Here is a 15,304-nt window from a genome sequence, read left to right as displayed (position 1 = left end):
GGTTAATTCACTAATAATTTTCCAGCCAACACTATTAAAGAAGGCCCCAAAATAACGTGTATGCTTACAGACTTTAAATTACTTCAAAGGCAAAACAGGTAAGACATTTTCTTATTTTACTGAATTGAATGATCATGATTCAACTTTATTAAGTTCCCAAGACTGCACGTAAAATATTCTTAATATTCTTGGAAACATCTATTAGTAAAATCCAAGAGACTTTCTTTACCAATAATACTTTTTCTTTCTCCCCTCCCTCCATGCTACAGACTTTTATTACTATCTATTGGTGGGGGCGGGTGCGAGGGGAGAAAATGTTGCTCTTTAGAAATGAACTTGCAGTATCTCTGATAAATTTGAAATACAATCCTTAAGTATGTAAAACTTTACATTGTAATATAAAGGAAAATGCTTTGGAGTACATTATTTTCACTTTTTTTTTTAAATTAATTAATTAATTAATTTATTTATTTATTTATTTATGATAGTCACAGAGAGAGAGAGAGAGAGAGAGAGAGGCAGAGACACAGGCAGAGGGAGAAGCAGGCTCCATGCACCGGGAGCCCGACGTGGGATTCGATCCCGGGTCTCCAGGATCGCGCCCTGGGTCAAAGGCAGGCGCCAAACCGCTGCGCCACCCAGGGATCCCTATTTTCACTTTTATATCCTCAAAGTACACTGACCATTTAGTATAATCTAATGAAGCCTGGGATTATCAACAGGGTCTACAGTATAACCGTGATAATTTCCTCACTCTCATGATGGAAAGGGCTCTGTATTCACCTAGACTGCTAAGCTTCAATGGTTGCTTCTGCTTCTTTCCCTCGTGGTACTCTAAATATTAGGCTAGTTTCCCTTGTTAAGTTGTTCTAATCACTGCTTATTCTGTCTCAAGCTTTTGGCCAATCCCCATTGCTGCTTCCTCCTGAGGTTCCAGTGAAATGCTTTCATTCATCTTTCTGCTCAGAAGAACCAAAAGTGTTTCCAGAAGAAACTAGATCATTGCATAGCATGTGAAAAACCAAATGTTCTGTATATAAAAGTGTCTAGAGTAAAGCATTTGTGTTTTGTGACACCTATAGTCCCCTTAGAAGTTTACACACTTCCAGCCTATTTCTGAATTTGTGGTTCTCTGATGAGGCTTAATCAGATTCATCAGTTATTCATGAAGTACTTATTATGTGCAAGGCTAAAGCTGCTAAATATATGAATACCAGATAAATGTGGCATTACTATACATAAAAACTCTTATATATTTCAATTTTTGAGAAAACAAAGCATGTGATACTAGTAGTATACAAGGGAAATAAATACCATAATGTAGTGCTGAGATGATAAGAGGGTATGATTTTTTCTTCTATACTAACTAAACTTATACCTGATGCTTGGGACTCATTTTCAATATATCTTCCTCTATCAAACTCACTGTTACTCTTTAGATTTGTGCCTAATATCATCATCTTCTCTAAAGTTTTTCTGAATTCATAAAAACTGATGAATTCACTTTTCCTACAATGAATTTCCAAAATATTTTTTTATCTACCTACTGGTTTTAGATACTTTCTCTATCATATAATAGTGACTTGTCAATAAAAATAATTGTGAAAACACAGATGATGATAGTGATAATCCTGATAAAAATGATGACAAAGGGAGCAGGCACTGTTCTGAGTGTATTACTGTATTACTTCATTTAACTCCCACAACCACCCTATGAGGGCAATACCTACTATTTTCATCTGAAAAATGAGGAAACTTGAGAACTTAAATAACTTGCCTGATTCACAAAGCTAAGAAGCAGAAGAGCTGAGACTGTGGCTGGGGCTTGATAAATCTTTACTAAACATTGCACTGTTTAGATGTGAGGAGAAAGGTAGAGATTAGAATATTTGGAATGTCACCATTTTACGGCTTGAGCATATTCAAAATCAGATCAAAATAAATGTTTCAGAGAACAAAGATTCAGAGGAAGAGCCCCCTGACATACTAGAGCCCACTCTATCTAATGTAATTGGTTTGGGTATGCCTATGTTTGCAATAAAGAATCATTCTGATCAGGCTATCATTGTGAAAAAGGGAATGCTCATTACTCACCTGTCTTATAAAGAAGTCTCCATGAATTAGAGAAACAATTCCAAAGTTTGTGTACTTAAAAATATGATCCATCAACCACATCATTTGTGCAACAACCTAAAAGAAATAATTACACGTTAAATAGAAGAAACCTGCCACAGTGCAGCCAGCTCTCTAAATTTTAAATATAATCATCCAAGCATATACTCTTAATTAACCTAATATCTTAAATCTAGTGTTCATTTCTACAATTAAGGAACAAAGTCTCCAAGAAAAATAATAGTCCTGATTCCAAGTCTTGAGATCCCAGGTCCATGTATATACACATATTACTACCTAACAAATAAAGCTGAATTAACTTCTTAAGTTTGGACTTCATGATTTCAAATTTGTTCTACCATAAACAAAGTCTCTGATAATTCTTATTTAACTTGTAAAATTATTTTGAAACAATAAAATGAAGTCATCAAAATAAGGGTTATAAGTTTAATTAATAAGCACTAAAGCTTTATAAAATATGACTTTATCTAAATGGCTAAAATTTTAAGTTATAAATTATGAATGTATAAATGTAAAATTATAAAATTTTATAAAAGTACTAAAATGTCCAAAATAAAAGAACATTCAAAATTCATGTCATATAATGATTTATACATTCTACTGTTAAAAAGAATATTTGTTAGTTTATGCAAGGCTATACTCTTTATCAGCACAAAAATATTATAGCATCTCAGTTCTTAAGCATAGAAATATCCTTTGCTGATAAGAGTCAATACTCATATTAAGAGCAAATGACTTTATTTCAAACAAATTTCAAAATTAAATATAAGTGTAAACAGGGGTCTAATTAATAAACTAGTTAACTGTTCCTCTCTGCTGAAGAAATGGCATTCCTTGTTATAATCTTTAAATAAATTCATTAAAAGCTACAGTCTCAATCAAGAATGCAATAGAGCTCTACTTTGGTTTCTAAGGGAATAATATATGTAAAACTTCAACTCAAAGCACCAAATTATATGAATTTATATATTAGGAAAAAAATTAGCATTGACACTCCCACACTGCTTTTACAGAAACATTATAAAACCTGACAAATAATGTAACATTCAAGCTTCTGCCTTAATTTTTCACCATCACTAAATAGTTCAATTACAAAACTCCTATCCCATCAGCTTTCCTATGTTAAATCACTTTGAAAAAAAAATAAAGATACATGGCCAGTAAAGAACTGATTCCCCAAGTCAACTAATACAGAATAAAGTGATTGCCAACATCTCATTTTTCAGTCTTGTTTTGCTTTGTAATGACTTTGTTTAAATAGATTGAGATTTGAACTAAATGGAATTTGCTGAAAAGCGCTCCAAAGAACAAACCAAAAACAAGTGGTTTCAATCTATAAAATACTTGAGTTTTATACACAATATGAAGTTTAGTGGCAATTTATTGATTTCTGGGTTTAAAATACCAACGCTAAAGCAACAAGCTTTTATATTTAACCTTACATTTACAGTGGATTTATTTCTTCAATTAGAATGGTCATCTAAAACAAATCAATTCAATAAAATAGCCAAGCTATCTTCTGAGATTTGTATGGATAATTCTGTCCTAATTTGTATGGATAATTCTGTCCTTATTTTAGAGGAAATGTTACAAATCAATAAATGTTTATTACATGTCTAATAAAGTTCTTTTGATAGAAATAAAAATTCTTGTGGTGCCCGGGTGGATTAGTTGGTTAAAAGTCTGCCTTCAGCTCAAGTCATGATTCTGGGGTCCTGCATTGGACTCCCTTCTCAGTGGGGAGTCTGCTTCTCCCGCTCACTCTACCCTCCCCCCATTCATGCTCTTTCTCTCTCTTCTCTCTCTCTTGCTCTCACTCTTGCTCAGTCTCTCTCTCAAATAAATAAATAAAACCTTTAAAAAAAAGAAAGAAAGAAAAATTCTTAGTTTTGTCATCGTTTACCATAAAAGGGCATGGCTCAATTCACAGATACCATTTAAAAGGCACCAGCACATTTAGAAAATACAATTAATTCTTCGTTTTATAGTCCTCGAATGAAGGTCAGTAAATACCAGTTGCCTGAAGCAACTCTTCAAATGTCAATGTTTCATAGGCCTGTCACTCAGAACAGAATTAGTCCACATCAATTATTCTTTATCTGGAAGCATGGGTGTTCTAAATATAGAAAACATCTAGAGAGGCTTACATGAAGGACTCCATCCTTTATACCCTTCTAAATTATAGTAAACTGAATGGTTGTCCTGTTTAGAAATTTGTAGGGATAATTTTGGTTGTCACAATGACTAGGGAGTGCTACCAGCATTTAGTGGGTAGCAGTCAGGTATGGAAAACATACAGCAACGCCCAAGACAGTTCAGTACAACAGTGCTGTCCTACCAAAATGCCAACAGAAATCCGGATGAGTGACATTAACAGGTAGTACAAGAAGTCTCCTACTAAATTTTAAAAGCTTTGTTACAATAACATTGCTTTTAAACACATTTTTTAATTGGCCCACAATTCAGCATTAGCCTTCTTTTTTTGTTTTTGTTTTTTTAAAGATTTTATTTATTCATTCATGATAGACATAGAGAGAGAGAGGCAGAGACACAGATAGAGGGAGAAGCAGGCTCCATGCCAGAAGCCCGACGCAGGACTCAATCCCAGGACTCCAGGATCGCGCCCTGAACCAAAGGCAGGCACCAAACCACTGAGCCACCCAGGGATCCCCATAGCCTTCTTTTTTTGAATGTACCCACAGAGTATGCCATAAGCCAAGTCAACATTTGTATTGGTAAGTGTAAATTAATATTGCCCTATGCTTATCTAGGCAGGAGGGAGAGATTATGATGCTTCCAGCTTTTTATTTCTCAATTACTCCTTTATGAAAGAAGATAAAAAATTCCTCAAGATTTCAAGTTATTTGCTAATATCAGATCATAATAAAAATGTTTGGTATAACTAATCTGAAAATAAAAATAAAATTACTCTGGACAGAAAAATGAACCTAAGTCAAACTACAAAAGCAAACAAGTGAGACAAATTTTCCTTTGTCTGCATAATTAGTGAATTTCAGATTACCTACTATTCTAGTTAATATAGTTATTATCCATGACAAACTGGGGTGAGAATAATAAAGTTAGGTGTATTTATACTGACCATTATAATCATTCTTTGAAATTAAAAAACCAATTAAGGACACTGTAAGGCCTCAGAATAATTACCATGTCATTAAGAATAAAAATGTTAATTGGGGATTCTCTTTGATGAAAAGCCAAATACACTAGTCATTACAAAATTTTAACATCACAAGTAATAAATATTATTATAAGTGCAAACCTATTTATACAGTGATATTCTCTTAACAGTTCAAGATTCTGAATATAAGAAAGGTTTGAATTTATTCCACATTCCAGCAAGATTATGCCTCTGCTTTCCAGATAAACAGATTCTATAATAACCAAACATATTTTCCTTTACTCTCACCTCATTTTCTGACTCTCCTACCCATCCTGAGCTACTGCATCAAAATCTCTGGGACCTAAACACACTACGCTAGTCTTGCCTTGGTGCTCTGGCCAATACTGTTTCACTAAGGAAGAAGGCACTTGCTTCATCACTCTAACTATGCCAAGTTTATGTCCTCTCCCCTCTACAAAGTTTTCTATACCTGTTGTAGATGGGGGGCTCACCCTCCACTAAATAACTTTCACTTTGCAATTCAGTATTGGTCATTATACTTTCCCTCCACTTGCGCTGAACTCTTAGATCCTTTAGGACAGCGTTTTACAGGATGGTGTTCTATTACAGTCACTGACCATGAATATGAAGCACTTAATAAACTCTATTCATTTGTTTCTTTACTATTAGGATAAATATTAACTCCCTTAATTTATACACTCTCTATTTATTTAGTTTTCTATGAACGCAACCTCTTTAACTTCTAAGGTGACAATTCTTTTAATGCTAAAGACTGAATTTATTTTATACCCGCTCAGTTGATAGATGGATTTTAGTTATCAATATAAGCCATATAAAAACGATGGTTCATACATACCTAGCAACACTTAATAAAATGGGCCTAATATCTTTTCTTTCAATCCAAAATATTTACCTTTATTTCTTGGGGTACACATCCCCAAGATCACCTAATTCACTGACCAACTTAGCCTCTTTCATCTTAAACAATACTGCTTTTTGTGTCTGTATTGTTCAAGCCAGTGATTCACCACTTCACCTCAAGACAGCCCTCAATCTGATTATCTTAACTGTTTTTACCTCATCTATCTTTTAAAAAATAGCTTTATGGAGATATCATTTACATTACTTTCCAGTTACTTTTTTGAAAGTCTCCACATCCCTGTCCTAGATTTAGAATTATATTTAGAATTATAGATGAGAATTCTAATTATAGTTAGAATTACCTAGAATTGTATATATTTTTCTTTTTAAAATTTTCTCAATTTTCAGGAAAAGTATAGATATTAAAGTTAATGTTCTAAACCATAGTAAGACACTTGAATTGATTCTTTGTTAATCTCTCCCTTCTGCTGTCTATCTCTGCCTTCAGGATGGCTTACCAGTCCTTTGTCTTGGAGGCACATCATCAGAGTGCACACATCTCCTGTTGCCTGATGATTCACCAACATTACTGCTTCATCTTTTGAAACTGCTTTAATATCGTCCCCCCATTCCATCACTGTAAGAATAAAAAAGCCATGACTTTAAAGAGTTTACATTACCAGTAACCTTATGTTAGAAAAACTGCTGTACATCAATGATGATACATCACCTAGCTAAAACTTCTCAAAGTTGCAACTAAGTTTACTTCCTCTAAACATCAAGATATAAAATTTTATAAAGCCCCAAAATACCCATTAAAATGTAAAATGGTCATCCTTTGATCTAGAAGTTCTATTTCTTAGAATTTATCCTGTACAAACATCTGTACAAATAGGCAAAGATATATGCATAAGGGATGTTTATTGGAACTTAAATGTTCACCAATAAGGGAGTGAAAAGAAAGTAATAATATAAGGGAAGAGTATAAATCCACTGAAAGTATAGAGGGTATCTCTCTATACACTAACACTTGACTTGTTATCAAGGAAACAAAGCAAATCACAAAACAGTACATATAGCATGATTCCACCTTTTTAGAGAAGGAATAAAATTTATGTTATTTGATACAGTGAAAAATATCTTGGGGAATGAAATCCAAACTATTGATACTGATCATGATTAGGACAAGGTTTCCAGAGCCCTTCAAATTCTACTTCATAATAAAATGTGAAACATTACAAATATATGCAAGTATTTTCATTTTAAAATAAGAAAACTAGTAAATATGTTACATTTATTAAAAATCTCTAGACAAAAAGTCATTGGACCTAAACCTATATGTACACTCTAAGGAAAACAGTGGTGTCCCCTTATAGTTATGTTTCATTTTACAGTAAATCTACTTCACAGAAAAAAATATAATCGAGCCTCAGTTCTGAACATCAGGATTCTACAAGACAAAGTTTCTAAGGTTCCTCAAATGTTTGACATAAATTATGAGAGGCTGATTATGCATTAGTATTCACGCATCTCACACATGCTAAAGGAAAAGAAATCAAGCCACCTGTGTGTAATAATTCTGGATGAAATAGGCATGGGGAGATGTGGAGCACACCTGCTTTGCCTCTTCCAGCTCCACTCCTTCTCCAGACACCATTCACTGTCACCCCAACATTAGTGGAACTCCTCATAGGAGTTCATGTGAGAAAAGGGATCTAATTTTTTCTTTCTTTTAAAACTCACTTAAGCAAGGCATGTATTTATTGATTTTAAAGACCTTAAAATTTTGTACTAAGGAAATTTCAGCTGAGCTAAACATACAGTATTAAGTTATGTGACCTCCTTGCAAAGTGAGATATTCCAATCATTCTATCAGATATTATTGCCAACACTCAAATAGCTTATATTGTATAGGAAAATTTTTAATTTTTTTTAACTGAATGCAGCATAAAACTACATTAAAAGGATGTCAAGGGATGCCTGGGTGGCTCAGTGGTTGGGCAGCTGTCTTCAGCTCAGGTCGTTATCCAAGGATCCGGGACCAAGTCCCACATCGGGCTCCTGCGAAGAGCCTGGTTCTCCCTCTGCCTATGTCTCTCTCTCTCTCATGAATAAATAAATAAATCTTAAAAAAAAAAAAAAAAAGGATGTCAAATAATCCTTAAGAAATAGAGGCAGAATACTGGGAGAGAGCCCAGATCCTTGAAAAATGCAGCAGTACTTTCCTTCCAGTGGCCTTTCCTTCCCCAAGTTCTAATTCAGCTCAGCTGACAAGCTAACTACCAAAACATATTTAAACAGCTGCTGTATCAAACATTGCTGTGGGGAGTATGAATTGGTACAACAGTTTGGGAAGTCAATTTGGCAATATATATCAAAACTGAGAAATGCAGAAAGCTTTTTACTCAGAAATTATACTTCTAGGAATTCAACTTACAGATATATTTATTTATGTGCAGAATGACATATGAAATACTAGTTACTACAGCTCTGTAAGAACAAAGAGGAAGGGGTGCCTTGGTGATGCAGTTGGTTAAGCAGCTGACTCTTGGTTTTGGCTTGGGTTGTGATCTCATGGTCTTGAGATCGAGCCCCACATAGGGCTCCATGCTCAGCTTGGAGTCTGCTTGAGATTCTCTCTCCCTTTCACTGTGGCCCTCCTCCCTCTCATGTGCTCTCTCTCTTTCTCTCAAATAAATAAATCTTAGAAAAAAATAAAGAGGAAAGAGAGACTAGCAAGGGAGACTAGCTCAAATTCATAGAAATTGAAAAAAATAATGGTTGCCAGGAAGGAGAAATGTGAAGGTGTTGTTCAATTCAGAGAGAGCTTCAGTCTTGCAAGATGAAAAAGTTCTATAGATTGGTTACACAATAATGTGAATATACTTAACAATGCTGAACTGTACACTTAAAAATAGTTAAGATGGGGGTGCCTGGATGGCTCAGTTGAGCAATTTTGGTTTCAGCTGAGGTCAGGATCTCATGGGTTGTGGGATCAAGGCCTGCCCACATCATGTGGCTCCACACTTGTGTGGAGTTGGCTCAAGATTCTCTCTCCCCCGCTTCCTTTGCTCCTCCGCCTGCTTGTGAGCTCTCTCTAAAATAAATATTTTTAAAATCTTTTTTAAAAAATATTTATTTATTTATTCATTCATTCATAGATACACAAAGAGAGAGAGAGAGGCAAAGACACAGGCAGAGGGAGAAGCAGGCTCCACACAGGGAGCCCAATGCGGGACTCAATCCCCGGTCTCCAGGATCACACCCCAGGCTGCAGGCGGTACTAAACCGCTGCGCCACCGGGGCTGCCCTAAAAAATCTTTTAAAAAATGGTTAAGATGATAAATTTTGCTATGTATATTTCATCACAATTAAAAATTTAAAAGGGAAACTAAATTATAAGTAAAGGAATATTATATAATCATAGCATTTATATACTATTATGAAATGATATACTATAAGTAATAACAGCAAAATGCAGAACAGTGTATCAGGAAAGCCATTAGTTGGGTTTTAAAAAGGATGGTGGGAGGAGTGTCTGGGTAGCTCAGTTGGTTAAGCATCCAACTCTCGATTTTGGCTCAGATCAAGATTTCAGGGTCATGAGATTGAGCCCCATGTTGGGCTTGTGCTGGGCATATAGCTTGCTTAAGATGCTCTCCTTCCCTCTCCTTCTGACCTTCCCCCCATCCTGCTTACATGCATATAAACACACTCAAAAAATAAAATATAAAGGAGGGAGAGGAATATATTTGCTAAATAAAAATTCCCCCATCATGCCTCTGCTGACAACCCTTCAACAGACAGACAGACACACACACACACACACACACACACACACACACACACACTTTAATTCATTCCTCATTCAATAAATCAGCATCAGGCACTATTAGGTGTTGTGAATATAAAATAAAAAGAACAAATGTATTATTCTAATAGCAGTTAAGATGCTCAAGAAAAGTCTATCTTGGTTCTATAAATATTGAGCTATTAAGAGGTAACATGGAAAGTCTTCTGGCTCCACATCTATATAAACATAAGTTTCATAACCTAATATTTCCTTAATGTAATTTCTGCCACATTAATGGAAAATGCTAGATACCTAAGTCTATGCGATGGGAAAACATGTAAGTGAATACAACTGCAAATAAAAAGTTTTTTTACATAAATGTATCCTACCTGTTTGCTTTATATAAAGTAGATAATTCTAGTGTGTTGGCTTAAATCTCATATATTGAATTTAGAATCCTCTGAAATGGGTTCTAATGGGTGTCCCCCCCACCAAATTTTCATCCATCTAAAATCTGTAAATGGGACCTTATTTGAAAACAGGGTCTCTGCAGAAATAATCAGTTTAAGATGAGATCATACTGGATTAGGGTGGGCCCTAAATCTAAGTCCAATATGACTGGTGTCCCTTTACAAGAGGGAAAAGTGGACAGAGAGATACATAGAGAGAAACCTACATGACAACAGAGGTAGACTGGGGTGACAGATCTACAAGTCAAGGACTGAGGACAATTACCAGAAACAGCAAGAGGCAAGGAAGGATACTCCCCTAGAGCTTTCAAAGATAGCATGTCCATGCTGACATCTTGATTTTGGACTTCAAACCTTCAGGGCAGTGAGAATAAATTTCTATTATTTGAAGCCACCAGTTTGTGGTCCTCTGTTATATTATCGTAGCCCCTGAAGCTAATATACCTCACCCACCTCAACTCTTCCCATCCTTTTTCTCTCTTTCCCATTCTATTCCATACTCTCAAATTATAGTTTTTTTCTGATCAAATATGCAAAAGAATGGCACTGTTTTTAAACATCTAGAACATTTTAACAGACATCTAATGTTACATATCATAAATGGTTCTCAATGTTCATTTCTATAATCCTTTCAAGATTAAATCTAACATACTTTATCTCTCAGCCATAACTTAGCCAAAATTTATTTTCAAACTAAATGTCAATTTACTAAGACTCACATGGTATACTAAATCAAACAAGTGAAGGCAGCTCAATCAAATTCTTATTAAAAAATTATCCTGATGTAGCAATAAAGTTAAGTTGAATTTTGTAAAATCTAAATTTTTTTCCAATAAATTCAGTTTCCAATATTTATGGTATTCTTTTATCATACTTTTATCATACCACTACATACTTCAAAGACCAGTGTTAGAAAGTCATTCAGCAAACAAATCAAGATAAAAATGCTTGTAGAGGGTAGCCCTGGTGGCTCAGTGGTTTAGCGCCGCCTATAGCCCAGGGCCTGATGCTGGAGACCCAGGATCGAGTCCCAGGTCAGGCTCCCTGCATGGAGCCTGCTTCTCCCTCTGCCTGTGTCTCTGCCTCTCTCCCTCCTCTCTGTGTATTCTCATGAATAAATAAATAAAATCTTTAAAGAAAAATGCTTGTAGAGAAAAAGCATTTATTTTATGTATGAAGTAGCTATCTTCCTCAGCTCATACCTTGCTATCCCAGGACCTAGAAGTATAATAATGGAGTCAATATTTTAACTAAGGAATAAGATTATCTGCATGTTAAAGAACAGAAGCTATGGATACCTGCCAGTTCTTACACTGTACTGGATTGGAAGAACAAAAATATTTTAACATACTGTTCTATGAAACGAATTCTCAAAAAAGAACTAGGTCAGGTCCACTATTTCCAAAGAGAATGAAGGACAACTGAATAAAATCTGGAAGTTTTCTTCTAGATTTCTTCTCTACTAATAACCGAATTTTAAAATTTTTTGTTAAAAACCAAAGACAAAGATTATCACCTACCCCCCACACACATATTTTTTCCTCCTTTTTCTAATATATCATCAATAAACCTCCCTCAAAAGTTACAGACTAGTATTGATCGAGATAGTTCACATCTCAAAAATAAATTAAAAACAGTATTAATGCACCACAAATTCCTTAAAAACAGTGATGCTTAAGGCCATTATACTGACTCACAAAACAGAATTAATATGGGGAAGAAAGGTTGCTTAACATGACCATAATAGCTCACCTAAGTTCAAAAAAAAAAAAATATGCCTGAAAAGTTCATGCCACAAACTGTTTTACTATTCAGTGCTTCATATTTCTTATTTACAAAATATTGATAGTATTAAGGCTACTCAAATATAAAATGAAAATCAATGCTATATAATTGACAGAAATCCTGGGTAACTGGATTACATGACAGTAGAAGTCACTTTTGGAATCACTATTAAGTACAAGAGTCATATTTCTACTGTGTCTTGCCAGGTCAGGTATTCACTATTTAGTGAAGAATAAAGAACGATCCACTACCACCAAAAGAGAAAAAAAAATCCATGAAAGAATTTTACATACCTCAAGAACTGTGGCTGTTAATAGCCCACACTGGAGGCAGACTGGGTTCATCTAAAGTTAGGGGAGAGCAGAGCAAATGGCGCAAGAGAGAAGAAGAGACTGAGGCTATTAATTAAGAGTGGCTGTGAGAAAGCAGGCACTGATTAGTGGAGAGGAGGCTGGCTGGTGAGGAAGAGCCAAGCAAGGGGGAGATTAAAAGAAACCAGAGTGGCAGCTACTCTGATAGAGATACTCAGTGCCATCCCCTTTTTCCACCCTTACTCATCCTATTCAAATTCTCAGATGTAGGGTCCAGACATTAGGAAAAGCTCCTGATTCCACTTCTAGGTATTTATCTGAAGAAAAGAAAAACACAAACTGGAAAAGATAATGTGCACCTCCACGTTCACTGCAGCATTATTTACATTAGCCAAGATAGGGAAACAACTTATGTTCATCAATGAATGAATGGATAAACACACACACACACACACACACACACACACACACACACCATGGAGGAATATTATTCAGCCATAAAAGGAGTGAAGTCTTGCCATTTGCAATAATATGGATAGACCTTGAGGGTTTTATGCTAAGTAAAATAAGTCAGAGAAAGACACTGTATGACCTTTTTAAATATGTGGAATCTTTTTTTAAAAAAAGATTTTATTTATTCATTTGACAGAAAGAGAGCATAAGCAGGCAGAGGGAAAGGGAGAAGCAGGCTCCCCAAGGAGCAGGGAGCCTGATGTGGGGGGCTCAATCTTAGGACTCTGGGATCATGACCTGAGCCAAAAGCAGATGCTCAACTGACTGAGCCACCCAGGTGCCCCATTATATGTGGAATCTTAAAAGCAAGCCAACAAACAAATACCAAGCTTAAAGACACAGAAAACAAGCTAGTGGTTGCCAGAGGGTTGTGGGAGTGGGGATGGGGAATGGATGAACTGTTTTGGGTTTGTTTTTTTGGTTTTTTGGTTTTTTAGTTTAAATAAATTGTTAAATTTTTTAAAAAGTGCATTGTTACGTGTTATTACCAGATACCCCCCAAAAGCCTTTAATGTGAAAGACAGAAAACAGAAAAATAAAAGACCTGGAGGAAATAGAAACAATACATGAAAAAGAAAACTTCAAAAGAGACCAGCATTAATACACTGAAATAAGAGGTGATGATGATGATGGCAATATAACCATGAGATAAGAACAAGATGCTTAAAAAAAAAAAAAAGGAACATTTAGAGAAGAAAAAGGAGCTGTTGGAAATCACCATGTTAGCAAAATTAAAATCTTAATAGAAAGACTGGGAGGTGAAGTTAGGGAAATCTGGAAAGTAGATTAAGAGTTGAAAAACAGGAGAGAAAAGATTTGAACATGAGAAGACCATTCCACAAAGTCTAATATTCAAATAACAGAAGTTCCAGAAAAAAGAACAGAGGAAAAGAAATCAAAGAAATAATTAAAGAACATCTGAGGATGTGAATTTCCAGATTAACAGGGAACATCCAGTAACCAGTACAGTGGATGAAAATACCCACATCAAGGCATACATACAAAGTTTCAGAACAATGCAGCCAAAGAGAAGATCTACAAATGTTCAGAAAGAAAAAAATAGGAAACAAAGGTAAGGACAACAGACTTTGGACAACAGCTATAAAAAGTTAAAAGCAAGTGAGTTTCAAAAACCTGAAGAACTATTTCCAACCTGGAATTCTCTACCCAAACTATCCATCAGGTGTGCAACATCTTAAAAAAACAAACCTCTTATTCTCAGGAAGCTGGATATGTGCTTGCCAAATAAGGGGATAAACCAAGAAAGAGAAAACTATGATATAAGAAGCTGGAAATGCAAATCCAAGGACAGGCAAAAGGAATTCCCAGGATGATAGGAAAAGGATGTCAGGTCCCAGGGTGTTAGTTAGCTGCATGTTAGACTTGCTAGATAACCAGTCCAAACTGGGGTTAAGCTGGGTTTCCTAGAGAGATTGTCCAAAAAGATGAAATTGACAGAATAGCATACGAATGACTTGAGAACTCTAAAACTAACAAGAAGCTTGGGGTTGAATTAGTGATCATTTCAGAGAGAAGTAAGCAAAAGAAAATCAAAACAAAAAACAAAAATAAAAATTACTAACTCTAGGGAAAACACTGTAGGAAAGTGAAAGTAAACACAACTTTATTATATGGCTCAGCTATGTATAGATTATATATTCATAATTAAAGAACACTGCTGAATATTGATATAATAAAAATTATAATAAAATTCAAATACAAACTGGAAAAAATACTTTTTAAGGTATTACTTAAAAACAGTATAAATATTAACTTTTTCTAAAAATGTATAGTTTCCAAACATTTAAATAATATAATATATATGTTATATAATATATAAAATAATATAAATAATAATTAAACAATTTAAACAATACCAAACAACACACAGGAAACAATCACCCAAAATTCCACTATCCAGAGATAAGAAGATGCTATTAAAACTGTGTAGCATATCTTCCAGTGATTTTTCTATGTATATAAAGATAAATTTTCAATTAGCAATAATCATGCCTCAGATAAATCTCATTGGCTATGATAACTGCCACTGTGCAAAGCTTATATAAAGATAACTTTTCAAGCCAAAAAGGAATGATACTTAACATATTGCCTTATACCATTTGAAATTTAATATCATATAAAATTGCTGTCATGAAATATGCTTCCACATTATTTTTAATGGCTATATAATCATTTATTACATGTAAGTCCTGTAGCTTAGTTAATTCCCTAATGCTGATTACTAGCTATTTATTATAGAAAGTGCTAGACAAATAAATACACAAAGCAAAGAACT

At 34.7% G+C, this 15,304-nt stretch overlaps 1 protein-coding gene and 1 pseudogene across 1 annotated transcript in view; both read right to left on the bottom strand.

The window, feature by feature from the left end:
* Nucleotides 1–15,304, bottom strand: part of LPGAT1 (lysophosphatidylglycerol acyltransferase 1) — an 80,960-nt gene that overhangs the window by 39,238 nt on the left and 26,418 nt on the right. Inside the window, 2 exon segments of the mRNA XM_077902194.1 lie at nucleotides 2,095–2,190; nucleotides 6,655–6,773. Of these exon segments, the coding sequence (XP_077758320.1) occupies nucleotides 2,095–2,190; nucleotides 6,655–6,773 (215 nt within the window).
* On the bottom strand, nucleotides 14,957–15,067 carry LOC144316636 (U4 spliceosomal RNA; annotated as a pseudogene).

Source organism: Canis aureus, chromosome 6, assembly GCF_053574225.1.
Source record: "Canis aureus isolate CA01 chromosome 6, VMU_Caureus_v.1.0, whole genome shotgun sequence".
Classification (NCBI taxonomy): Eukaryota; Metazoa; Chordata; class Mammalia; order Carnivora; family Canidae; genus Canis; species Canis aureus.
This window is presented reverse-complemented; position numbering and strand designations above follow the sequence as displayed.